This window comes from Capra hircus, chromosome 5 (genome assembly GCF_001704415.2).
Source record: "Capra hircus breed San Clemente chromosome 5, ASM170441v1, whole genome shotgun sequence".
Classification (NCBI taxonomy): Eukaryota; Metazoa; Chordata; class Mammalia; order Artiodactyla; family Bovidae; genus Capra; species Capra hircus.
This window is the reverse complement of record NC_030812.1, coordinates 64279996-64306511: the sequence shown is the minus strand read 5'-3', so window position 1 is coordinate 64306511 and position 26516 is coordinate 64279996. Positions and strand designations below refer to the sequence as shown.

At 45.1% G+C, this 26516-nt stretch overlaps 1 protein-coding gene across 2 annotated transcripts in view; it reads left to right on the top strand.

Moving 5' to 3' along the window:
* The window catches only part of GNPTAB (N-acetylglucosamine-1-phosphate transferase alpha and beta subunits), an 84917-nt gene continuing 59658 nt past the window's right edge, over positions 1258-26516 (top strand). Inside the window, exon 1 of one of the 2 annotated variants that reach the window (XM_018048177.1) lies at positions 1258-1618. In XM_018048177.1, the coding sequence (XP_017903666.1) occupies positions 1502-1618 (117 nt within the window). In that variant the 5' untranslated portion in view covers positions 1258-1501. The remainder of the gene's footprint in view (positions 1619-26516) is intronic. The other variant, XM_018048176.1, reaches the window with a different exon arrangement.

The following is a 26516-nucleotide window of genomic DNA, read 5'->3' as shown; positions in this document are numbered from 1 at the left end:
GGTTACAGTCTGTGGGGTTGCAAGGAGTCAGACATGACTGAGCATGCACGCATGGATAATCTCCACACCCCCTCTTCTACCTGAAGGCCCTCTTAAAAATCATCTGGGGCCAAAGTAGAAATAACTGACCTCCTTTGTATGGGTTCCCATCCAATACATGGCACAACGTCTGCTGTAACAACGTTTTTTTGTTTTTTAAATAGTATTTAGTGGTTTCTGTGTTTATCTTCCCAACTAGACTCTCTCTGGGAACAGTGGCCAGATCTAGTTCATTTCCGACTGTTTTTTTGGCCCTGCCTGAACAACAACAACACGGGGGCCTGGGAGATCTTAGTTTTCCGACCAGGGACGTAGACCTAGGCCACTGCAGTGGAAGGGAGGAGTCCTAATCACCGGACAGCCAGGGAATTCCCTCTAGTTCATTTTGGAATACCTGACACCAAGCACCCTGCCAGACACTGGACACTAAATACAAATTTAATAAATAGGTGAATGAATGGATTTCATTTTTAGCACATTTGGTGGTGTTGGAGAAGGCTCTTGAGAGTCCCTTGGACTGCGAGGAGATCCAACCAGTCCATCCTAAAGGAGATCTGTCCTAGGTGTTCATTGGAAGGACTGATGTTGAAGCTGACACTTCAATACTTTGGCCACCTAATGTGAAGAGCTGACTCATTGGAAAAGACCCTGATGCTGGGAAAGATTGAGGGCAGGAGGAGAAGGGGACGACAGAGAAAGAGATGGTTGGATGACATCACCAACTCGATGGACATGGGTTTGGGTGGACTCCGGGAGTTGGTGATGGACAGGGAGGCCTGGCATGCTGCAGTTCATGGGGTCGCAGAGTCGGACGCAACTGAGCGACTGAACTGAACTAAGTCCTCCAAATTCCTCTTTCAACAATACGGTTAGATAGCGGGAGGGGAAAAGAGATCTATAACAGCGTCTCCTCCTAGCGTTGTGAAAAACCATGATTTGCCAATCATTGTAAATGCAGGAAGGGTTTTGTGCATAAAAACACTGGTGCCAGTGCAGCACTGTCTGGGGCACGGCCTCCTTACAGAGGCCTGTCCTGTCCAGTCGCCGGCACAACTCAGTTTCAAGGATCCCTGCCAGGCCAGAAGAGCGCACCGCGCACGCGCAGTCACGGGGGCTCGCGCTTGTCCTCCGCCCCTCCGCCCTCCAGGTGGCGCTGCCGGCCCGTTCGCCGCCGCCGTCGCCGCCGTCTCTAGCCCTGCTAGACTGGGGCGGCGCCGGCTGCCTTGGGGGCCGCGCGACCGCCTTCGCCGCTAGGAGGGCGTGGGTTCCTGGCTCCCGGAAGCGGCGGCCGCGGCGTGGAGCCGAGCGGGCGTCGGTCCCCGGAGCGGCAATGCGCGGCGGCCGGAGGCTGTGACCTGAGCGCGGCGGCCCTGCGGGGCCCGCGGAATGGCGGCTCTTTGAGGCGGCAGCGGCGGCGTCTCCGACTCCCCGGGCGCGGCGCGGCGTGGCGGCGGCCGGGGTGATGCTGCTCAAGCTCTTGCAGAGACAGACCTATACCTGCCTGTCCCACAGGTATGGGCTCTACGTCTGTTTCGTGGGCGTCGTTGTCACCATCGTCTCCGCCTTCCAGTTCGGAGAGGTGAGTAGCGGTGCGGGAGCCCTTGCCAGGGCTCCCAGGACTGGCAAGACCGCGCGGTGTCCCGGCCCCGGCGCGCTGCACTCTTGCCTCCCCATCCTCCCTACAAACAGAGATGAGCCCAGCGCCTGCCCTTCCCTCGGGGGCGCCGCCAACTCAGACAGCTCCTCTCCGGGCTGCCGCTTCAGCATCTGGGGTCCAGATCTCGCCTCCCGTCGGTTTGGGAGATCCGCGCTCCTTCTGCGGAATCCTTTTCCCTCCAGGTGCCTTCAGCAGGGTCCCCGAGTCATTTGACTTTCTCCCTAAGGCCTTGTTCTGCACGCAGCCCCCCTCCCGGGACCCAGAGTTCCTAAATTTCACCGAATTCTCAGTCCTTGCCCCTCCTGCGGCTTCCTCCTCTAGTGTCTCCCTTATAACCTTTTCCCTTTACAGAGGCGCTTTATATTCTTAATCCCGTTTCTTCCCGGATGTCAAAACTTTGTCCAAGAGGGGTGTTTTCTTGGCCCGTGAATTTGCTATGGGCAGAGTGTACTGGCCCCATATTTAAAGGACTTACATGTGAAAGGTTTTTTTTTTTTTTTTTCTTTACATTTTGCTCTCTTATTAGAGGCTGTACTGGTATGTGTACATACACTGGTGTGGGAGCGCCCCTGACAGCTCCTGCTCTTCTCTATAATGAAATAGCTGAGGCTAGGGCCCCTTCATGTGACCGTGACGCCCTTAACCATCTTGGACTCCAGCACCCGATCTCTTGGGAACCAGCACAAGCCTTCAGGTCATGGGATATGCTAATAACTTAGATTCCGGATCACAGTAGCCCAACCTTTCCTAATCTGCTCATAGTTGATAATGCTTAGAGTAACTCGGGATGACTGTAAACCCCAGAGGGTCCAAGCAACAGGTTTGGCAGATGGAAACACCCAGGTTTAATAGCTTTTGTGCCCCTCTGGATATGGACTTTAAACATTTTCTTGAGTGAAACAGCCCTTTGGTTGAGGTTGCATAGTTATTTCACAATTGACCATCCAATATGGTATTCTTCGTTGTAAACAAATGTGTAGGAGACTAGGAGTAGGTGAGAACTGAAAGTGTACCTGGATGTGATTTTAGAGAACACCTCATTTTAAAATGTGGCCGTAGCAACTGGAAGAAAGTTGTGTTTTCAGGTTGTTATAAATCCATCTCTTTGTTTTAATATGTATATGTATTTTGGGGGGTGAGTGGGTGGGTAAGAGGTTGCAAAACGTTATAAAATGAACAGAGTGCTGTTCAGAAATCCCACGTTATACATTTGCTATGTACACAGAATATATATACATTTCCAGCATGAAGTCTGGACTCATGATGGATTCTGGGCTCCATAAGAGAGGGCGCTGTCTTTAACCACTGTGACCAGGCTCTGTGTCAGGTAATGCCAGAGAATACAGTCTAAATATTTGTCTGATGAATGAGTAAATTGTATGGGACAATTTGCAGGTTTCCAGTTTTAGTAGTTCTTGGTCTAGGGGCTGATGAAAATAAGTCTTATTAAGTAAGGGTTGAGAAAGCGACCCAGACCTCTAAGTGTGAAATATGTACTTAATATTATACCACCTGCTGTTCCTGTTTTGTTTCATGTATTACACTTTAATACAGTGATGATATGTGTACCTGGTTATGTCCTATTGCTGATAGAAGATTTGTAAGGCGAGTGCAGAGAAAAAGAGAGCAAGTCAGGCAGTCAGGCAAGAAAAGGAAATTTATTAGCAGGAAAAGAGAGGGTGACTGGCTCTTAAGGAGAACCAGCATTCTCCCTTTCTGACAGAGTCCTTATACCCCACCAATGAAAAAGTCTCTGAGGGACGGTCACGTAGCCGGAGGTCTGGAATCTGGTGGTCTTGCAGCTTTGAGAAGATAAGCGCCAGTGAGATAACGGGATGCCATTTGGGCAGTTTGGTTAGTCCCACAGATCACTGTGATTTTATCCTTTGTTTGCAAGGTCGACATAAAGAGCCATCTTATCAATGAGACCCCATGTAGGCCTTATCATTCCAGCCTTTTGATTTAGGATAAGGGCTGAAGGTCAATCATCTGTAACTGCTTCCTGCAGGACAGGGGCTTCCTGGGGGTAAGGTAAGAAAAGGCTGGAATGCGGGTCAAGGGGATTTCTGTGGGGTCGTAGTTCGGGGATAGTTGGTGAAGGCTTGTAAGTGGTCCTGAAGAAATTTTGAAAAAAGACGCATTAAACATGGGCTGAAAGTTAGAATAAGGGTAAGTAGGAGAGGGCCTAGAAAAGGTAGGACCCAGGGCATCCAATTCCGATTGCTTACCCAGTTTTCCCATGAATTACTGAAGTGTTGGCATATTCTCGAGGCCCTGTTTGTCAGATTTCTTGCTGCTTCCTTTACAACGCCTGATTTATTGGTGGAGAAACAGCAGGCTTCCTCCAAAAATAGGCATAGTGAGTGAAGTCACTCAGTCGTGTCTGACTCTTTGTGACCCCATGGACTATAGCCTACTAGGCTCCTCTGTCCATGGGATTTTCCAGGCATTAGTACTGGAGTGGATTGCCATTTTCTTCTCCAGAGGATCTTTCCGACTCAGGGATCGAACCCAGGTCTCCCACATTGTAGACAGACGCTTTACCGTCTGAGCCTCCAGGGAAGTCCAAAAATAGGCATAGGCCTCGTTTTTCTGCTGTGAGGAGGTCTAATCCTCTTCTGTTTTGGAGGACCATGGCTACCAGGGAATCTAGCTGGTTTTGGATAGTGATAAGGCTGTTAGCTATTTCTTCTAGGCTGTCAGTGAGGTCTTTAGAAAGGCTTTGATAGTAATTAAAAGAGGTTGTGTGTCCTGCGGTCCCTGTCCCAATCCCAGCGGCTATTCCTAAACCAATTAATAGAGGAATGAATTGAATTGCCCGTCTGGGTCAGTTATGAGTTAGTGGGATAGGAAGGGTCTTATTGTTAGGAGCAATAGAAATATCTGGGGCCAGATATACCAGGGTGCATGTTCCTGTCCAGTTAGTGGGAAGACATAAGTAGTGGTTCGACATAAGAAAAATATCCCAGGAGTAAGAAGACAACAGCTGAAATCAATAGCAAAAAGGAGTCTTTCTGGGCAATTGTTAGTAGTCTCTGAAACTGACAGTGAATTCACCAGTGTAGCCCCTACAAGAGGAGTATTTACACCAGATGCAGAAGTGAGTCTCCCTGAGAAAGTAAGCTAATGTCTGCAGTTCCTGAGACTTGATAGACAAATCCGTCTGAAGGGAAGGAGAGATGTGAAGTATGATTACAGAGGTGTGGCAGTATAGTTCCTAGTTGGGGGTAAGAATTGTTCATAGAGTTTTGTCTGGAAAAATAGAAAGGAGCCTGTTATAGACGAATGTCAGAAGTGGTGGGTGTTAAGGAGCAGTAACCAGGCTAGATCAGAGGGTAGACTTGAATTTTGAGAGAAGGTCTCTCCCAAGAATAGGAGTGGGGCATTTTGGGAGTATGAGAAACGAATGGGAAAATGGGTTATCTTGAAGTGTGCAAGGTAGAGGCTCGGTTATTTGTGGTGTAGATATTAAACCGTCAACCCCCGTAACAGAGACCTGAGAGACCTTGGTTTTTCCGGAATAGGCAGGCATAGGAGACTAAGTGGACCCCGTGTCAATGAGAAAGGAGATCGGCTTACCTGCCACTGTTTACGAGTTACCCTGGGCTCCGTAGAGGTGATGAGAGTCGGGGCCTGGGGCCCTTCAGTCTAAAGTGGAGAGTCCGAGAAGGCTGGGCAGAGCTGGGTCAGAGGACTCCTGCTCAGAACCAGGAGGGGATGTCTGGATCCCTGGAGGGGGATTTGGGCAGTCGACCTGCCAATGTCCCTTTATGCCACAGCTGGGACATGGACCTGGAGGGGGCCTTGGCTTTAGGAATGAGCGGGCCCAGTGGCCTTCTTTGCCACATTTGAAGCAGGGCCCAGGTGGCTTCCTTTCTTTGTTGGTTGATGGAGGCTTGGAGCCATGTAGGGCAGTGGCTAAAAGGTAGTATTTGGCCTGATCTCGTTGGGGCTTCTCTAGCTTTGCCTGTTCTTCCCGATTATTGAAAATCTTAAAGGCTAAATTTAAAAGGTCTTGTTGAGGGGTTTGAGGGCCTTCTGCCTTTTTTAGTTTCTTTCAGATATCTGGGGATGACTGAGAGATAAAATGGGTGTTAAGGACAATGGTGCCCCTTGCTGAAGTGGGGTCTAATTTTGTATATTTTTGTAGCGCTTCCTTTAACCCGGCTAGAAATTGTGCTGGGTTTTCACCTAGCCCTTAAGTTACTTCCTGGAGCTGATCAAAGGTGATGGCTTTATGCCCTGCCTTTTGAAGGCACACAATGAGGCAAGCAACCGTGTGATTACGGGCTGCTTGTCCAGGTCTCGCTGCCTGACAGTCCCAGTTGGGATCTTCTGGGGGGACAGATGTCACCCCTACAGGCCTAGTGTCACCTGTCCTGTGTATCTCATCAGCATGCCCCTGAGAGGCTTGCCATACTCTTCTGGGAGAGGAGTGGAGGGAAGTATGATGCAAATATCATGCCAGGTTAAGTCATAAGACTGGGTAGGATGCTTGAATTCTTTTAGATAATTATCCGGGCCTAAGGAGAAGGAGCCAAGACATTTTTCATTTAGTCTGAGATAGGTTGGTGATCTGAGATAGGTTGGTGAGGGAGAATGGGACGTGAACCGGAACAAAGCTTTCTGCTCCAGCTACTTCCCGTTAAGGGAAGGCGGGGGAGGCAAGGGAAGGAGCGGGGTCCTGCGGTGAAGCTTCCTATTTTAAAGTTGTTCAGACTGGGTAGTGGGAGGGGATCTAGGGAGGTCGGGGTAAAGCCTTGGGACCCTCAGGGTAGAGGGTGAGGCTGAGGTCTCCTCAGGCCCAGGCTGGGTAGTGAGGTTCGGAGCTGTGGCTTCAGAAAGAGGGAAGGAGGAGGGGAAGTAAGGTGGAGGTTGTGGAACTGGATCTGGAGAGGCTGCAAGGGGATTGGGAGTGATAGGGGGTGGGCTGTGGTCGGAAGGGTTGAAGGAAGAAAAAGAAAAGTCTGAACAGGGATCGGGAGACATTGTATTAGGACACCAGAGTGGGCTAGGTGTATTTGAGGAGCAGGACAGAATTCACAGAGGGTCGAGAGCAAAGAGCAAAGCAAGACTGAACATAAGGGATTTCTAACCACTTGCCATAGCGGCAGCAGAAGTTACCGAGGTCCCATAGACTATTATAATCAAGAGTTCTGTTTCTGGCCATTGGGACCTGTTATCAAATCTGTATTCCGGCCAAACAGTGTTAGAATAGTAAATAAGTCTTTTTGGTCTTGTCTCCCCTTGGAAGCCCGAAGCTTTTAGGTTTTGGAGTAGGCATCCTAGAGGAGTAGATTTTGAGGGCTGAGATTGAGAATTTCCCATTGCGGCCGAATAGGGAGGTTAGACAAGGCCAAGAGAAAGCAAGAAGAAAGGTCGGAGAGAAAAGGCGTCCCCCTTCTCAGGACTTTTCTCAGAGAGTAATAATAGTCTGCTTTGAAATGGGTGTCCCCTATTTCAAAGTCAGATGGGGTGCAAGGCCGAGGGCACGAGGGCTGTGGGGATCCTCCAGCCTAGTGCTGGGGCTTGGAAAAGAGGCGAGAGAGAGGATCCAAGGGAATGGGATTTCACTCACCCTTGTAACCGATGGATGAAATGTGGGCCGGTGCGTGTATGTCAGTCCAGCAAGGCAAGTGGAGAGTCTCAGTTTCTCGGCAAGGTCCAAGGGAGGGGACCACCCAGTTGCAGTGGATCTTCCCTCCTGGGTTCCGGCACCAGAATGTAAGGTGAGTGCAGAGAAACAGAGAGCAAGCCGAGCAGTCAGGTAAGAAAAGGAAATTTATTAGCAGGAGAAGAGAGGGTGACTAGCTTTTAAGGAGAACCAGCGTTCTTCCTTTCTGACAGAGTCCTTCTTATACCCCACCAATGAAAAAGTCTCTGAAGGGATGGTCACATATCCAGAGGTCTGGAATCTGGTGGTCTTGCAGCTTTGAGAAGATAAGCGCCAGTGAGATAACAGGATGCCATTTGGGCAATTTGGTCAGTCTCACAGATCATCTTTTTTTGGCTGTTAGTTCTAAAAGGTCTTGTAAGTCTTCATAGAACCGTTCAACTTCAGCTTCTTCAGCGTTACTGGTCGGGGCATAGACTTGGATTACCATGATATTGAATGGTTTGCCTTGGAAATGAACAGAGATCATTCTGTCGTTTTTGAGATTGCATCCAAGTACTGCATTTTGGACTCTTGTTGACTATGATGGCTACACCTGAACTGAACTGAACACAGATCATTGTGACTTTATTCTTTGTTTGCAAGGTCGACATAGCTAGCCATCTTATCAATGAGACCCCATGTGGGCCCTATCAAGATTATTTTGGCCTGAGTACTTTTAAGTTTTAAATTTTGTGTGTTCCACACCTGGTTATTTATTTACCGAAAGAAAGTCTAGAAATGGCCACAGATCTTAAAGTTTGGAACTCTTAAGCTTGTGTCTATAGTTTCTCAAATAGCCTGTGCTATCCCTTGTATGATCTTCAAAAGGATACTTAACCTTTCCAATCTTCAGCTTCCTCATCTTTAAAAAGGAGGCAGAATTACTTTCTTCATAGAGTTCATGCATGCGTGCTAGGTTGCTTCAGTTGTGTCTGACTCTTTGTGACCCCATGAACTGTAGCCTGTCAGGCTTCTCTGTCCACGGGATTCTCCAGGCATGAATACTACCTGGAGTGGGTTCCCATGCCCTCTTCCAGGGATCTTCCTGACCCGAGGATCGAACCCCTGTCTCTTCCTTCTGCATTGGCAGGCAGGTCAGGTTCTTTACCACTAGTGCCACCTGGGAATAGTGAGGATCAAATAAGTCATGTCTGCAAAAGACCTTTCAGTTCCTGGCACATGACAGGCTCTCATTAAGTGGTAGAACTACAGCTGCTGTTTTTATTGTCACCAACTATCTTAGGCCCTTAGTACTTAATTTGAAACAGATCTTTGAAGTAGAATACACTCGTAATACAGTTAATGGTGGTGGTGGTTTAGTCTCTCAGTCGTGACTCTGTGACCCCTTGGACTGTAGCCCACCAGGCTCCTCTGTCCATAGGATTTCCCAAGCAAGGAGAGTGGTGTTGGTTACCATTTTCTTCTGCAGGAGATAGTCCCAACCTAGGGATCAAAACCACCTCTCCTGCTTGGCAGATTCTTTACCACTGAGCCACCTAGAAAGCCAGTACAGTTAATATTACCAACTTAATAATGAAACTCCAGTACTCTGGCCACCTCATGCGAAGAGCTGACTCATTGGAAAAGACTCTGATGCTGGGAGGGATTGGGGGCAGGAGAAGGGGACGACAGAGGGTGAGATGGCTGGATGGCATGACTGACTCGATGGACATGAGTCCAGTGTTCTTGCCTGGAGAATCCTAGGGACAGGGGACCCTGGTGGGCTGCCGTCTCTGGGGTCGCACAGAGTCGGGCACGACTGAAGCGACTTAGCAGCAGCAGGGGGCATGTGGGTTCTTAGTTCCCCGGCCAGGGATCAAACCTGTGCCTCCTGCAGCGGAAGTGCAGAGTCTTAACCACCGGACCACCGGGGAAGTCCCTGTGTAGACTTTAACACTTGCTTTTGAAGTAAAAGATGTTATTTCAGGGTCATCATTATTATTTAGTACATTTTATATGCAAATCCACAATCCCATACCTGAAAATTCTGCTGAATTACCTCAGTATCTTTTAGAATGAAACGTGTGAGTATTCACAGTCAGTGAGGAAAATAAAGACTATAAATAACCTCAAGTCAGTTTAGGTCAGGTTTTGCCACCAAATGAGGTCAGGTCAGGTTTTGCTGCCAAATAAAGATCTACAGTGTTGAGAGCTTTTTGGATTTTCAGATTGTGAATAAAGGGTTGTAGATCACCTCTGGGTATGTGAGTATCAGTGTGCATGCATGTGTATATAATATATCACTTCCTTTACGTGTCTGAGGAAGTGATATATTCCTAAGTATGGAAACAAAGAAGTATCTGAAAATGAACTTCAATGAGCAAGTCAGACAAGTTCAGATAGAATCTGCCCGTGTGGGGCAATAACTTTTCCCTGGCCTCTCTCCTTCTCTTTTGCTCACCTGCCTTCTTATCATTTTGAATTAGTTAGATACTGTTGAGTGAAAAAGAAGACTGAAAACTGGGTCCAACTCCAGTTTCTTATACTGGCTTAGTTTCAAGAAAGAAATTAGTTATGTTTGTATTTGATTAGCTCCCTCATTAAACAGATACATTTTGATTGTGTTCTTTGCCAAAGGCAAGAAGTAGGGGAAGTTATAGGAACCTGGCCTGAGAACTGGGAGGCCTCTGGCCTGCTTCTAGCTCCACCATAAACTGACCCTCAGTGATATTGCTTTGTGTAGATTCCTTTTGGGGGTGGAGAAGACTTTCGTTATTAAAAACGGTTTAAAATTTCTAGACTGGATTTCTGACACCCGCATTTTTTCTTTAGTGTTCTGTGAATTTACATTTATTGGATGTTCCACATGGGGAAGCATGAATTATAATGTAATGGAGTTTGTGCTACAGAAAAAATGCCAGTGGCTGCATTGAGCTGTTTTTGGCGATGCCACAAGGGTTGCAGGATCTTAGTTCCCTGACCAGGGATTGAATCTGTGCTTGGCAGCGAAACAGAATCCTAACACTGGATGGCCAAGGAATTGCCATACTGAACCTCTTTAAATGGTATCTTTTGGGGGGGGGTGTGGTTTGGAAGAGATACATACTCTTGCTGTCAGAGCAGAGACCTTGTCATTTTTCCCTGCTGTTTTCTTAGCACCTCATATGTGCTTGGTACCCAGTAGGTGCCAAATAAATGCTTGATGGGTGAATGAATGAATTGAGGTGACCTTAACCAACATCTCTTGAAGCTCATTTCCAGTAAAGGTAAGTTTTCTATTCTGATGCAGCTAGTCTGTACTTGCCTGATTCTCAGACATGATTGATCAAGTTGTACCCTACATGGTGGAAGATACTGTCAGATATGAAGAATTTTGTACAGCTCATCCTTGGCCATCTTTGTCAGGTTGAGATGAGGCCATGATACACCTATGAGTAACAATACAAGAGAGCAGGTAATTGAAAGCCTGAGTAGGTACACAACAATGGCTTAGAAAATCAGAGAAGGGGAAGAGAATTATGGGTCGAAACATTCTAGGGGAAGTTGAGACTGTTACAAGGAGGTGGGAGCCTTTTCTTCTTGAATTATTAGGGGTTTAAAATTGTCACTGGTATTAGGCAGCAGCACTTGGTTGCAAGTGAGAGAATCCCACCTCAGACCTGGGTTAGGAAAAAATTATTTAAAAAAAATTTTTGTGATTGAAAAATATAGGGTGAAACTTCTGGCAGGATCAGATCGAGGTGCTCGAATGTTATCATCAGCACTCTTTGTTCCTGCTCTGCAGGGTTTAGTGAGTCTAGTTCTGACAGGCCTTCCCCGTATGGGAGCCAAGGTTGCTGGCAGCAACTCCAGCAGCTAGTCTTCCAATTTAGTAACCTTCCTCATCAGTGCCAGCTAGACCCAGGACGGCCTGCCTAGCCGGGGAATGTGTCCCCTTGTGCCCTTGTTAACCACCTGGATCGTCTCTGGAGCTCCGGTTATAGGTGGGACTGTCAGTTTCAACTAAACCAGGTGAAGTGAGAAGGGCTCCCCAGAGGAAAATTAGGAGGCTGCTATCAAAAAAGGGCCAGAGCAACTGATGTCCTAGACTGGCTGAGACAAAGCCCATGCCCTTTCCCTGGCCTTAACATGGACACATTGACCCTGTGAACGTGAGGGCCTTTAGCCCTTGACCTTGTTCTGGAAGATGTGAAAGTGGGTTGTTTCCTTTTTTCATTTTTAATGTCATGTTGTTAAATTACCATGTTTTTCGTTTTTAATATCATGTTGTTATTATCTGTGAAACTTGTATTCTTGGGTGGGCATATTAATGGAGTTTTGTTAAACACAGTGCAAGTGTGCCCTCATAATCTTGTAGTAACGATTCAATATATATTTTTAATGGGCAATAGTTGTATTCAACTTGACTTACTCTTGAGGTCTAAATAGTGTTGACCTTATTAATGAAATTAAGTAGGAAATTAAGAGAGAAAAACTTAACCCAACCTTTTTGCAGCATCTGTCACCCCCTGCATATAGAAATGCTCACTCCCTCTTTCTTCAAGAAGACCACCCCGCCTCACGGCCCCTCCTCCCCCCACCTCCCGTTCTCCTCCACTCACTGTTCTTTCTCAGGCTTTAATGCTGGGTCTCCCCAGGCTATGCTCCTTGACTGTCTTCTCTTGGGGGGGGTTGTCATGTTTCAGACCCCCACCTGATGCTTGAGACTCTGTTACCAAGTTCAGGCTTGCTCTGCTCACCACACGATAGGCCAGTGAATCTGAGAGACAAGCTGTTGAGGCAAGGAATGCGACTTAATTTGGAAAGCCGGCCGACTGAGAAGATGGCAGACGCAAAATAACTATCTTTTTGCGGTCTGGTTGCAGGTTCTTTCACGGAGCCAGAGAGAGAGAAGCAATGGGGAACTGAAGTCAAAAGGCAGAATAGAGAGGGAGAGGCAGCGAGGAAGTGAAGTGGAAAGGGTCTTCAGTCTTGCAAAACATCTCAAGGAAGGGCCAGGCTATGGAAAGGGATGTGTTAATCTCTTCTTTTTTTGTGGCCATTCACAGGTGGGTGGGGTCAGATTTATCTCTTTATGAGTTGAACAAAGGCACTTTAACAGCCAGGCCTAGGGGCAGGGTCCTTTGAGACAGGCCTTTATGATTATAATAACAGCAGCAACTAAAAGCAAGTCGAAGAAACACTTTCCAACATGGAGTCAGAGTTGGCTTTTTCTGCAGCAGCTCCATCTCCAGTGCCTTGCTACCAGGCCTGGCTGCATGCTTCCAGGAAGAACTTGCTCCAAGACCTCAACAAACCTTTCCAGGAATTGACCTCAGTTGGATCATAGAGCCATCCCTAACAGATACCTTGGAAGAAGGAAGAGATTGCTTTTTGACCCATCTGATTCCCCCTGTGAAGTGGGGGCCCATCTCCTGAAGATCTGTGATGAGAAGGTGGAATTCCACTGGGAAAGAATAGTTCTGTGTCGCTGGGGGCTCCTGACTGTGACTGTCGTGTTGGTGAGCACAGCCAGTGGGTATCTTTACCGCCCACTTGCCCTTTGCTGTAGGGTTAGCTCTGCCCCTGCCCCTGGATGAGACGTCTGGTGGGCCTAACTCAGCCTGCTTTTCTCCCACTCTTAAGTAAGAAAAAGTCCTGTGGTTGCTTCAGGTGACAAAACATAGTGTTAGGTCAGCATTAAAAGCCTGCAGTCACATGTCCAGACAGACCTTTGAGCCTGTTGAAGCTTCTTGCCTCCCTGGCCCAGGCCTGCTCCAGGTAGAAAGCCAATGACTGAAGAAGGCAGTTTGGCCATGGTGGGTTGTTTCTCTCTTTCTGTCCAGGAACCTGTTTCTGGGTTAGAGGACTGGGATGAAGGACAGGAAATGAGGGCCGGAAAGCCCTTCCTAAACAGGTGGTGTTGCTTTGGGATTTGCTGGTGTCAAAGCTCATTCTCTTCCAAGTGCTTTCAAAGGCGTACTTTAGAGACCCCACCCTGAGCACGGTCACTTGCTTTTATTCTGCTGAGAGCTAATGTCCTTTTCTTTGGGCTCGTTGCTTGCTCCTTCCTTAGCCCAGGAGTCTGGCAACACAGAGCCTGCTGCTCTAGTGGACCGCAGAGCTGGTCTAAAGTGACCCTCCGCAGTACTCTCTTGTACACGGCTCATGTCTCTTGCACAAGAGACCTTCATCCTTTGTAAGAGAGGAAAGATACCTTTTTCCTCTCCTTTCCTCAGTTCTCAGTCCTGTAACAAAAGGCAGATCAGCAAGAGAAAGCATACATATTTATTTTAGGTGAGGTTTGCATGACACTGCAGCCTTCATAAGGAAATGAAGACTGAAGAAGCAGTTAAACCCGACTGATGTAATGCTAGGTTTGATGAAGAGTAGAGAGTAGCGGGGCGAAGGCAATGGCACCCCACTCCAGTACTCTCGCCTGGAAAATCCCATGGATGGAGGAGCCTGATAGGCTGTAGTCCATGGGGTCGCTAAGAGTCGGATACAACTGAGTGACCTCACTTTCACTTTTCACTTTCATGCATTGGAGAAGGAAATGGCAACCCACTCCAGTGTTCTTGCCTGGGGAATCCCAGGGACGGGGGAGCCTGGTGGACTGCCGTCTATGGGGTCGCACAGAGTCGGACATGACTGACGTGACTTAGCAGCAGCAGCAGCAGAGAGTAGTGGGAAAATGCGATAGGACAAAAAAGGGTATGAGCTCTGAGACACGTGGATTGTTACTCAGATTCCTTGCAGCATCCATCTGTCTTTGGAGATAAGAGTTTCTCCTTCCTGTGTAGAGAGGGTCCCTCTCAAGGAAAGTTTTATGATCTGCTTCAGGGGAAGGTCATAAAATCCTTTTTATCTGCTGTTTCTCAGCTTCCTTCAGCTTGAAGTACTCAGTTAGCCAAGGTGCCATATTTTGAGGTAGCCCTTTCTGATATCTGAAGGGGCTTCCCTGATAGCTCAGTTGGTAAAGAATCTGCCTGCAATGCGGGAAACCTGGGTTCGATCCCTGGGTTGGGAAGATGCCCTGGAGAAGGGAAAGGCTACCCACTCCAGTATTCTGGCCTGGAGAATTCCATGGACTGTATGGTCTGTGGGGTAGCACTGAGTCGGACACGACTGGGCAGCTTTCACTTTCTGATCTCATATGTGAGGCAAATGTTGCAGCCACACAGCTGCATGAACTGGAGGTGGCCACCTTTGGTGACCCTAACTGAGCCTATGGGAAAGAGGTTTCTATGCCTGTTCGTTAGATGAGGTGGAGCAGGATTAACAGGATGCCAGCAGCTTCTGAAAGCTGTCCTCTGAACCTTGCTGCCGTGATTCGGATGACTTTTCAACCACCTCCTTAGGACACTTTGAATCTTGGTCCTGCACATCACTTGGGAATATGGTATCTGGTATTCTGGTGCCTTAGAAGAAACATGTTTAGATGTACAACTTCTCAGTGTGAGTATCAATTGACTGAACTTGCCCAGGAGATGAAACTTATTTGCCGTCTCTGCACTCAGCGTTCTGGACCCAAAGATGTTATCTTTTCTTATTTTAGAATCCCTGTGCCCCAGCAAAGCACTTAAATCATTTAGTTAGGAAGATTTCTGTTGTAGCACAGTGCCAGGCCCCTGGGCATAGAGCAATGAATAAAGCCCCCAGGTTCCTGCAGACAAGGAGTTTATATCCTGGTTGTGCAGTAAGACATTAAATGTGATTTATTTACAATTGTGAAAAATGCTAGAAGGGGAGAGTGTTGTGAGAGAGACCCTCAGGAGAACCTACCCTGTAGTGGCTGGGTCAGGAAAGGCTTTCTTGATGTCATTGGAACTCAGAAGGGTCAGAATTACGGAGTTAGAGGACCAAGGCGAGCAAGTCTGCTCTAGGCCATTGGTTCTCAGCTGGGAGTGATGTTGCTGCCTCACCCTGACCCTCTGAGGCATTAGACAAAGTCTGGAGGTATTTTGGGTTGTCCTGACCAGGACATTTAGCAAGTAGAGGCTAGAGATGTTGCTAACGCTCTACAATGCACAGGGCAGCCTCCCCCAACCCTCCCCTCACCCCAAGCAAAGATGGTCCAGCCCCAAACATTGGTTGTGCCCCGCCTTGGAAACAGCACAAAGGTCTTGAAGTTAGTGAAGGCCCATGAAGCTGGAGAGCAAGAGGAAGTGTGATCTAGGTTGGTGCAGTGGGTGGTGCGCTATTGCCAGCCCTTGGTAGATACCATTCAAGGTTACTTACTGTGCACTGGCATCTAAGGAGTGGAGGCCAGGGATGCTGCCTGGGATCCTGCCCAGCATCCTGTAATGGACAGGACAACCCCCCCAGCAAAGAGTTGTCAGGCCCTAAATGTCATAGTGTCGAAGCTGGGAGAGCCTGAGTTAGAGGGAACAAGAATGGCTGCAGGGCGGTCAGTCAGGGGCCTTGGACTAGGCTGGTGGAGGGCAGACAGAGAGGAATGGACAGATTTGAGAGATTTGGGAGGCAGAATCATCTGGCCTTTATGTTTCAGTATGTGCCAGACACTGCACTGGTATCTTGGGATATAACTCAGCAAGACAGACAAGTTCATTTGTCCTCCCACACCCTAACTATAGGTACTCGGTGAATATTGGTTGGATGAATATTTACAAGTATTTATTTTTGCTCGCTGATTGTGATGGAGCCTGTGAGGAAAGGTGGTTTAAAAGTGATGCCTCAAGTATACGAGGCATCTTGCATAGGGCCTGGTGCAGGGTGCTCAGTCAATGCTAATTAAATGCCAAGTGCCACATCCTAGCGCGGTTGTTCCCTTGACTACAGTGCTCTCGGTAAGACAGCAGGGGACCTACCTTCTGAGCTGACATCCAAGGTCACACTGAAGAGTATATTAATCTCTTCTTAGAGACAGAGTAGAGAAGTTCAAGTGATCTCTTTACCCAAGTATGCTTTATAGTGGGTGATATGGAACCATAGGGGGCAAGTGCCATATTAGTTTAATACAGCTTGCACTTTACAGTAACAGATGGTATTCTAGTTCCTTATGAAATGTAACAAACAAGTGTAGCTGTGATCGGTTAGGTATATTCATAATATATCTTTTTAAGTCCTTGCCATCTTTAGATGACTTCAGTCTCGTGATCCACATGCAGTATCTTTAGCAGGTGATTAGTCAGCCTGTGTGTGATTCATACATACACTAAATGAAGCAAGGGAAAAAATGATCTTTCAGAAATGTTACATCTAAGTCACCCCTGTGCTGGGGGAGGGTGTGATTCTGTGATCAGACAAAATGAATTCTGTGATCGGACTAAAAACCTTGTTGCGCCCTTTAAAATTGCTTCCTAAAATTGTTTCTTCTTTTAGGTTTTAGTTTATCCCCCCTTCATTACCTCTTTCCATTAACTTCATTTCTGTTTCTTGACTAATTCTAAATTGGATAAAGTTTCGTTACCAAATTTTCCTGAGTCCATTCACTCAGCAGAGATCAGTGGAGGTACTCACCCTGGGCTCAGTACTGTACTGCCTAAAGGCACAAAGATGGTTACTTTTCTTTTTTGCTGTTGAGGAACTAACTGTCCAGTCAGGCCGAACCAACAAACTTAAGATGCATTGTGATAAATTTAAGTTGAAGAGCTAGGCCTGGGTGTCAGGGGAAGTTTTTCATCTGAGCTTGGTTGTGAAGGAGATGGCTGAGGGAAGAAAGGGGAGCCCCCTTGCTACTCCCCAGCCCCCTTGTAAGTGAAGGAAGCCCTGGGTGTGAAGGTGTGGGGTGAGATGTAACTCTCACCTTCTAGAACAGAAGTGGTTCTTATGGTGACCCAAGGACGAAAGAGCAGATAAAACCAAGGAGGGTCTTGGAATGCAGGAATGGAAAAACCAGACCCTTATCATCCTTCCCTCCCCCATGTGGTAATTACTAATGGATTTCAGGTTCTCCTGAGCAATGTAACCTGTCTCCCCTCCTACCCTATAGGGAGAAGATACTTGCCTTACTCTTCCACCCCCCACCTAGTATATGTGCCTCATCCAATCAGCAAATGACCCAAAAGACCCCTATCCCACTCCTTGTACCTGGGTATAAAAGTGGACTAAGGACCCCTGTTCAATGTCAGTTCTTGCTTGAGCTGGCCCACTGTTCTAACAGCATCTCCCACTCTAATAAACTTTATTTCCCTCCTCTTCTGTCTCATGTCTGGAAATTCTTTTCCAACCTGCGCCTGGACCACGACAGTTCTGAGGGGCTGTGGAGCGTACCCAGTAGTGATGCTGGAGAGGCAGGCGGTGGCTGGTTTAGGACTTGCCTGTAGAGGAGTCCTCCTGAAGAAAATGGAGACCATTCAAACGGTTTTAAGCAAGAGAACCATGAGTCAGATCTGTGTTTAGAACGGTTGTTCTGGGGTAACACGGATGGTGAATTGCAGGCAGGCCGAGAGCTGGGAGCTGGAAACTGTGGGGTGTAATAGGGATCCCGGAGATCCTGCCACACTGGGTGTGCTGGGTGTGGTGTGCAGAGTCAGCGGGCTTTGCATGTTGACTTTTAAAATTATTTACTTATTTTTGGCCGCACTGGGTCTTTGTTGCTGCACACAAACTCTTCTCTAGTTGAGGTGAGCGGGGGCTACTCCATTGCGGTGCACGGGCTTCTTGTTGCGGTGGCTTCTCTTATTGAAGAACACAGGCTCTAGGGCCAGCGGGCTCTGGTGTTTGTGGCACACAGGCTCAGTTGCCCCAAGGCATGTGGGATTGAACCTCTGTCCCCTGTGTTGGCAGGTGGATTATTAACCACCAGACCAAGAGGGAGATCCCAGTCCCTGGCTTAAAATGAAAATTATTCCTTCTCTGGGATGTGCAGATCGGAGGGGAGTTGGCTCCTCTGGGTTGGGCTTGGTTGGCTGTGCTCGGCGTATCTTTCATCCTCCTGGGACCAGCGGGCCAGCCTGGGCATGTTCTTCTCAGGGCAGTGGGAAAGCACAAAAACCAGGCAGATACTCCCAAACCTACCTGAGGTTGAGACGCAGAATGGGGCATTAACCGTCTTTTGTTCCTTGAACACATCAGATTTGTGTCCCTCTTAGGAGCTTGGCACTGTTGCCAGCCTGTGGAGCTCTGTCCACAGACCCCCTGTTCCACATGTCTCAGCTCAGGAACTCCTTCCTGGATGGGCCTTCCCCACCACCCAGCCTAGAGCAGCCTCTTTTCCTAGGTCACTGCTGTTTATAGTCCCATATTCTTCTTTTTTAAAGTAGTACTTAGTTCCAGCCTGAAAATGTTTATGTGTGTATTTAATATCTCATCTCTCTCTCACCCCTCTTTAGTATGTAAGCTCTGTGGGAGTGGGGTTTCTGTCTTATTCACTACTGTATCCTCAGTCCCTGGAACAGAGCCTGGCACTAAGAGGTGGAATGCAGAGAGATTCTTTTTTCCTAGTATCTAAACATGGAAAGGTGCCCTGAGTGATCAGTGTCAAAAGTGAACCTTAGCGGAAAATATATAGGTTTAGTTGATATTAGTTGATATGTAATATATTAGGGTTCCTCAGAGAAATGAACCCAGTAGGATGTATGTATATATGTATGTGCATGCTCGTGGGCATGTGTGTGTGTGTATGGAAATAGACTTATTATATGGAATTGACTCACAGGATTGTGGAGGCTGACAGCTCTCCAGGATCTGCATTAGCAAAACCGGAGACCCAGGAGAGCCAGGGATGTAGCTCCAGTCCAAGTCCAAAAGACCCAGGAACCAGAGAAGCCAGTGGTGTAGTTCCTACCTGAAAGCTGGCTGCACAGAGACCCAGGGAGAGCTGATGTTTCAGTTCAAGTTCGAAGGCAGGACTGTGTTATGGCTCAGTGCACTCAGATCAGAGGATATTCTCTCATACTCAGCTTTTTCATTCTATTTAGGCCATCAACTGATTAGATGAGGTTCATCTACATTAGGAAGGAGGGCAAGCTGCTTTACTAGTCTAATTTCACCTGGAAATACCCTAGTTGAAGAAGTTTCCTTCTATTCCTAATTTGCTGAGGTTTTTATTTATTTTAAATAAAAAATGGGTTTTGAATTTTGTCAAATACTCTTCCTATATCTATTGATAGGATCATAAGGTTTTTCTTCTTTTGCCTATGAATATGATGGATTATGTTAATTGATTTTCAAATGTTGAACCAGCATTCAAAAACATGTATCCAGAATAAATCCCACTTGGTTATATTATATGATTCTTTTCCTGCATTGTTAGATTTTATTTCATAACAGATTTTCACATCTATATTCTTGAAAGTTATCAGTTTGTAGTTTTCCTTATAGAATGAGTTAGAAGGTATTCACTCTGGTTCTGTTTTTCTGGAAGAAATTGTAGAGAATTGGTGTCATTTCTTCCTTAAATGTTTGGTAGAATTCACCAGTGAACCCATCTGGGCCTGTTGCTTTCTGGTTTGGAATGTTATTACTTATTGATTCAAATTATTTAATAAATAGAGGCTATTCAGATTATATATTTCTCCTTGTTTGAGCTTTGGTAGATTGTATCTTTTAAGTATTTGGTCCATTTCATCTAAGTTATCAAATCTGTGATCATAGAATTGTTCATAATGTTGCTTTATTACCCCTTTGGGAGGAGTATTGTAGTGATTTCCAAAATCGTGCGGTAAAATACAAACAACAAAATTTGTGTTTTAATGATTTTTAAAATTATTTATTTGGCTGCACGGGGTCTTAGTTGTAGTAGATCTAGTTCCCTGAGCAGGGATCACACAAGCTACCTGTATTGGGAGTCTGGAGTCTTAGCCACTGAACCACCAGGGAAGTCCCATTTTAATAATTTTTAAGTGTATCAACAGCTCCATGGCATTAATTACATTTACTTTGTTGAGTAATTGTTACCACTATCTGTTTGCAAAAGGTATCCCTCACCCCAAACAGAACTAAGTAGTAACTCTGTATTCTCCCCTTGGGCCCTGGTAACTGTTAGTCACCTCCTGTCTTTATGGATTTGCCTATTCTGGACATTTCATATAATGGATATTTCATGCAGTATCTGTCTTTTTTTGTTCTGGAGTTTCTGCTTGTTTTTCAGTGTTTCTGAAGGGATGAGAGATTGGAGTTGCTACTCTGCTATTTTGCTGAGGTTCTGTTCCAGGATGATAGTTTTGGTTGTTTTTTTTTCACATAATATTTTATCAAACATTTTACCATTTAACTGGTCTGTATGTTTCATAAAGGAAGACCTTTTGTTTTGGTTGTTGCTGTGTGTCAGAATTTGGAATGATGCCACATAATATCTGCTCATTGACTGAATTAAGTTACTAATTTTTAGCAGTTTAAAACCTGCATAATTTTTAATAGCTTTGTAATATTTGTGTGACTGTACCTTAATTTACTTACCCAATTACCTATTTAATTTAATTTTAAAAACTATCTTCAGGTTTTATTTATACAAGTAATAGTGATTATCATATTTATACAGCAGTCTTTGGGTACACCTATGTTTTTTTTCCTGGCATGTATTTCTAGAAGTGGAATTAGCCAGAACAAAAGATAGGAGCATTTCTTGGTCCTTTGAATCATATTGCTAATTGCCCCTCAGGAAAGGGTTTTTTAAAATGACTTTACAGCGATTTAAAAATATATAACATTCTCCTTGACTAATTTATGACTTCTCTGCAAAGCAAACTCATAAAAAGAGAACTCTGCTTGGTTAATTTTAAAAAATGTTTTTATCCAAGTAGCAGTATGAGATTAATATTCAGTTGTTGGTGGAGATAAGTTGCAGTAAGCACCACAAGCAGATATTTTGTAAAACTTGTCTCATTTTACTAAACTATTTTAGGACAATTAAATTTTACCAAAATAAAGAGGAAAAACTTAGTTTGACTAATTTTGACTTCTTGTTATAATGGAAATATTTACCAGGTTCAGCTACACTTTTATGTTTACTTTGGATATATTTTTCACATGATATATTGTAATTGTTTAATATTTGTCTCCCTAATAGGCTGTGAGACCTTTGAAGGACTAAATATGTTCAGTGTTCTTTCATTGTCTTAACACCTTATATTTCCTTTAGTACTTTGTAGTTATTAGAATAGATGAATTTATATCAGCTCACTTGATTTTTTTTATAACAACACCTTTTGGGATAAGGGATTATTGTTTTAATGTTACATTTGAAACTTACAGGGCTGTAAGTGTCTTGTCTAAAATCACAAAACTGGGGGCTGAGGTCCAGGCCTCCTTTTGTGACCAGAACTTAATCTTTAAGGAATGAATAGCTGCAATGCTGTCCAAGAGAACTTTGTGCCCTGTGGAAATAGTCAGTAATTGTGAGCTGTCCAGTACAGTAGCCACTGACTGCCTGTGGCTGGTGGGCACTTGAAGTATGTCTAGTGTGATTAATGTGCTGAGTTTTAAATTCAACTTAGTCTTAACTTAAATAACTGTGCGTGGCCAGCGGGGATACCATTTTTTGGACAGTGCAGGTCTAAACTCCTAGGTAGAGTAACTGTTTGCTAGGACATGCTAGCAGGGCACTGGGTTTAAAGTCCCCCCTGTACAATTCTGTGATCCTGTAACCTCTGAACTATAAGACAAGTGAACCTGCATATATGTCCCCAGGAAGTTGGTTTGAATACTCCTGAAACCATCTTTGGTATGTTTTTTTTCCCCCCCTTTTACTTTTATTCAAGTGCGGTTGAAGAGATTATTTTTTGCCATTTAGATAAAACTTTTTATAATAAAGTGTACTGTCAAAGGTTTAACGTTCTTAATTCTGTGTCTTATTTACTTTTTAAATAGTGGATCTTCTTATTTAATTTATTTGACTGTGTCCGGGCTTTGTTGTGGCATGTAGGATCTTCCTGCAGCACCTGGACTCTATTTGAGGTGCACGGGTTAAGTTCCATGGTATATGGGATCTTAGTTCTCCAACCAGGGATCAAACCCACGTCCCCTACATTCCAGGAAGGATTCTTAACCATTGGACCACCTAGGACACGCAAAGACTTAATGCTGTGTTTTAATACAAGTTCCTTTATTATTTTGTCTCCTTTCCCCTCAGTGGCAGCCCTTTCTCTTTGCTTTTCTTTTTTGTTCTTAGTTCCCTGACCAGGGAGTTGAACCCAGCCCCTTGGCAGTGAAAGCTAAGTCCTGACCACTGGACCACCAGGGAGTTCCCTCTCTTTGCTCCTTTAGTCCCTTAAAAATCTCAGCCTTCTCTCCCAGGAAAAGGAGAGAGATTTTGTTAAGCTATTATGTTGAACCCTGTCCTTGATTATTCCTTTTCTCCAACAGTAATCTATTTTCACCTGTGTTCATTTAAAAGCTGAACAGTAAATATTCATAAATCATTTCATGCAAGTCAATGATTAATCCTTAACAGGATGTCTGCTCCCTGAGAACAGAGCCCTGGTTCCCATTTTGTGCCTTTTAAAATGATCAACAAATGTGTGTTGTGTGTCTAATTATGTGAAGAATTCACAAAAGGTAGAAGTGGTCTAGGAAAGTATCTTTGAATTTAATTAATGTTTGAGTAAATAGTGGTCATACATCTTGGGTTTGGATCATTTCCAGTATGTGAAAAAGGGAAACTACTCCAGTTATTAAAACCACTCCAGTTATGTTAATAGCCATTCAGTGCCTAATATGAAATGGGTTAATCTCTTGTTTTAGCCACTTTGTGTTGAGAAATGAGATGAATTGACTGTGTCCTCCCAAAATCTACAAGCTGAAACTTTATTCCCAGTGTGATGGTATTAGGAGGTGAGGACTTTGGTGATTAAGTCACGAGGGTGGAGCCCCTATGTGTGGGATTAGTGCCCTTTTAAAGCAAGCCCCAGAGAGCTCCCTTGCCCCTTCCAACATGTGAGGTGACAGAGCATGAAGACGGCCATCTGTGGACCAGGAAGCAGGCCCTCACCAAACAACAATCTGCCGGCACCTTAACCTTGGTCTTCCAGTCTCCAGAACCGTGAGAGATTGTTGTTGCTCATGAGCCACCCAGTCTGTAGTATTCTGTCAGAGAAGCTCTAATGGGCTGAGGCAGGAAAATGAGCATGTTTCATCAAATGTGATTAGAAAACGCTGCTGGGTGATGAGCAGATTTGACTTTCTGATTGGTATCACAGGAGAAGGTGGATTAGTGAAAAAAAAAAAAAAAATAGAACTTAGAATACCTCTTAGGTTATCTTGGCCTCTCATTTAGCGCCTCTTAATGCAAAGTATATTTGGTTCTCAGAAACTGTGAAGAGCTTGTAATTTAGGAATATTGTAAACTTCTGATGTGATTATCAGTGTATGAAAATCTCTGTCAGAGTTGCTTAGAGTTCTTGCTGCTTGAGATTGGAGAGTCTCAGCATCTTGAGTTTTATAAGATCGGATGTCACATTTCTACGCTTCAGACGCTGAGGAGGGGACACGTGTTTTAATGGAGAGAGTTTTGCACCCTTGTGTGCTGTCCTGTCTGTACTTCCAGCCTTTAGCTTTTACCTTGACTCTCTGGGACTGGATCTGAAAGCAGGAAGTTCCGATGGGAAACCATGGAGCGGTAAGCTGTTCTAAGGTGTTTTGCCTTAGAAAACTAGTAGCCATAATCACTCATTCTAGAAAGGTTTATTGATTTTGTGCCAGGCACTGTGCAGGGTTGTGGGACTAAAAACAAGAGAGAGATCCAGTTCCAGAATTTAAACAGACATTTAAACAAGTGAACAGCTTATACTGTATGTGGCATGTAAACGCTGTCTCTAAGAGACCTGCAAGCAGTTGGCAGGGGTATTGTACAGCTCTGTTGGATTTGCATGTTTCATCAAAACAGTCTTGTGGACTAGGTGCTGTTGATATCCTCATTCTACAGAAGAAACAGTTGAAAATGGAGAAGTGCCCTGGATTTTATTATTAAATGCCAGATTTAAACTCATGTCTTCTGATTGTAAATCTTAGGATCCTTGCACTGTATACCAGTTCCCTTCTTAATAATTACTTTCCTCCTCCCCTTTGAAAAAAAAAAAAGGTTTATTTTAATGTATTTATTTGGGTGCACTGAGCCTTAGTTGCTGCATTTGGGATCTTTAATCATGGCATGTGGGATCTAGTTCCCTTGACCAGGGATCGAACCAGTTCCTCTGTATTGGGAGCTCAGAGTCTCAGCCACTGGACCACCGGGGAAGTCCCCCTTCTTCCTTTCCTTAACTGGGAACCCCCCAAAGGATTACAGAGCACGCACTTCATTCTCTGTGATCTTACCGCGCACGTGCTTTCAGTCCTCTTCCGGGGCCATCAAAGTCATCAGCCAAAGTGTGCACCAGTTTTAAAACTGAAGGAAATTTTACCAGCTGAAAATTCTAGCATTTGTGGGCAAAAACCAGCTAAAGGACTATTAGACATTCTGCAAATGTTAAGGAGAAACACAACTTTTATTATGTGACTTGTGGTTGTTTATAAACATGCTAGGGAAACAGTTTTGGGCCATTGGGTTAGGGATGGTAAACATACCAGTTTCAACTGGTTAAATGACCACATTCATGAATGTGTATTTGACAAAGCTGGCTCTGTGTAAATAAGCATTGGTGGGGCAGCCGGGTGACAGCTCGCAATGCTGAGAGAGCCTGGGCCAAGCTCAACGGGAACATGGGCTACAGACTTGGGTTGATTAAATCTCAGCACCACTGCACACACTGCTGCTTGGCCTGGAGCGTCTCTTTGGGTCATCGTAGTCCCTGCCTCACAGTTGGTACCTTTTTCCAGGGATTCGAGAGGGAGGGCGTGCGGGCACGACAGAGCTTGTGAGTGTGTGTGTGTGTGTGCCCTTTCTTCTCTGCGGTCAGCACACAGACTCACCTTGGCTGCCGTTTTGTAAAGCTAACCAGCAATTGATCTTGAATACCTTGGATGCCATGATTATTAAAATGGAGTCTTAACAGTGAAAAACATTTTGAATTAGTAGAATAAACTACCTTTAGATGATTTTTAGATAAATTATTAATAATACATTGTTTATGTGTCATCTCAGAGCTCATGTAGTATTTCAGAGCTCATGCAGTATTTTAATAAATAGCATTTTAGTTTATTGTGTCTTAAATTTTTACCAATGAACTACCGTTAGTAACAGAGAAACATACTCTGAGAAGAATAATGTAGGGGTGTATGTGTGTCTGTGTGGAATAGCTCAAAATGGCAAGTAGAATATTTTTTGAAGGTCAATGTTGTGTCTTGTATTTTTATCACATGAGTTTCCCATAAAATTTTTGCATTACTACCAATATAATGTTTCAAATGTCTTGCCATTATAAAAAATGTTGTTTAGGAAGTTATGCTTGCTTACCCTTGTTTTCTAGCAAAATAGATGGCCTTTCATATCTATGTGCCTGTCATTGGTTTGGTGCTGTTTGATATCAAAGGTGGAACCCATATCTCCTCCTCTGGGAATTGCAAGTCCAGGTGGACAGGCCAGTTGTCCACTGGGCATAGCACGCTCCCTATACCTTTTATTTGCCCACATCATGGGAGAACCCCCATCCTGCTCTAGCAGCACAGTGGATTGATGAAATAGATTGAGTACTTAGTTCCCAGTTAAGGAAGTTGAGGCCCACACATTTGTAGTTTACCCAGCATTTCGCAGCTCCCAAGCCAGAGAGCAGGGAGGTTCTCTTAGGAGTCTCCCAAGTTCTCAGATCCAGCCTTCTCTTACGTCACTTCTGCAGTAGCTAGGTAATATTTACTAAGATGAGAATGGTATATAATGTGCTGGAAATGAGTTTATAGTTAACAGAATTGTAAGTCATTTTCTACCCTCAAGCAGTTTGGCCTGTCAAGATGCTAACATGGGATGAAAGGCAAATAGCAATAAAAAAGCTAAATGACGCAAGGCCAGAGATTTTACAAGACAGTGGGCAACCGATTTTCAAATAAGTGATAGAGCTAGAAGTTATTCAGAGTTCTGAGAAGGAAGCATTCAGATTGGGCTAGAATATGGAAAGGCTTTGTGCCAGAACAGAGGATTGATTTTACAGCAGTCAGTGCTTCTCTTACCTATTTGCCTTTTGTTTACTGCTAATAATTGCTGAAAACTATCTAATTCCACGTGTAAGCCTTTTGTTGTTGTTGTTTTTGGCTTCCTTGTTGTTTGGAAGGTGTTCATATTTTTACAGTTTACCCTAGAGCAAACAATTTTATAATTGCACAAATTTCTACTCTTGATAGTATTAAGAAAATAATTTGACACTAACCCTTAGATGAATTTTATTTGATTTACAAGTTTCCTTTTTTCATTCC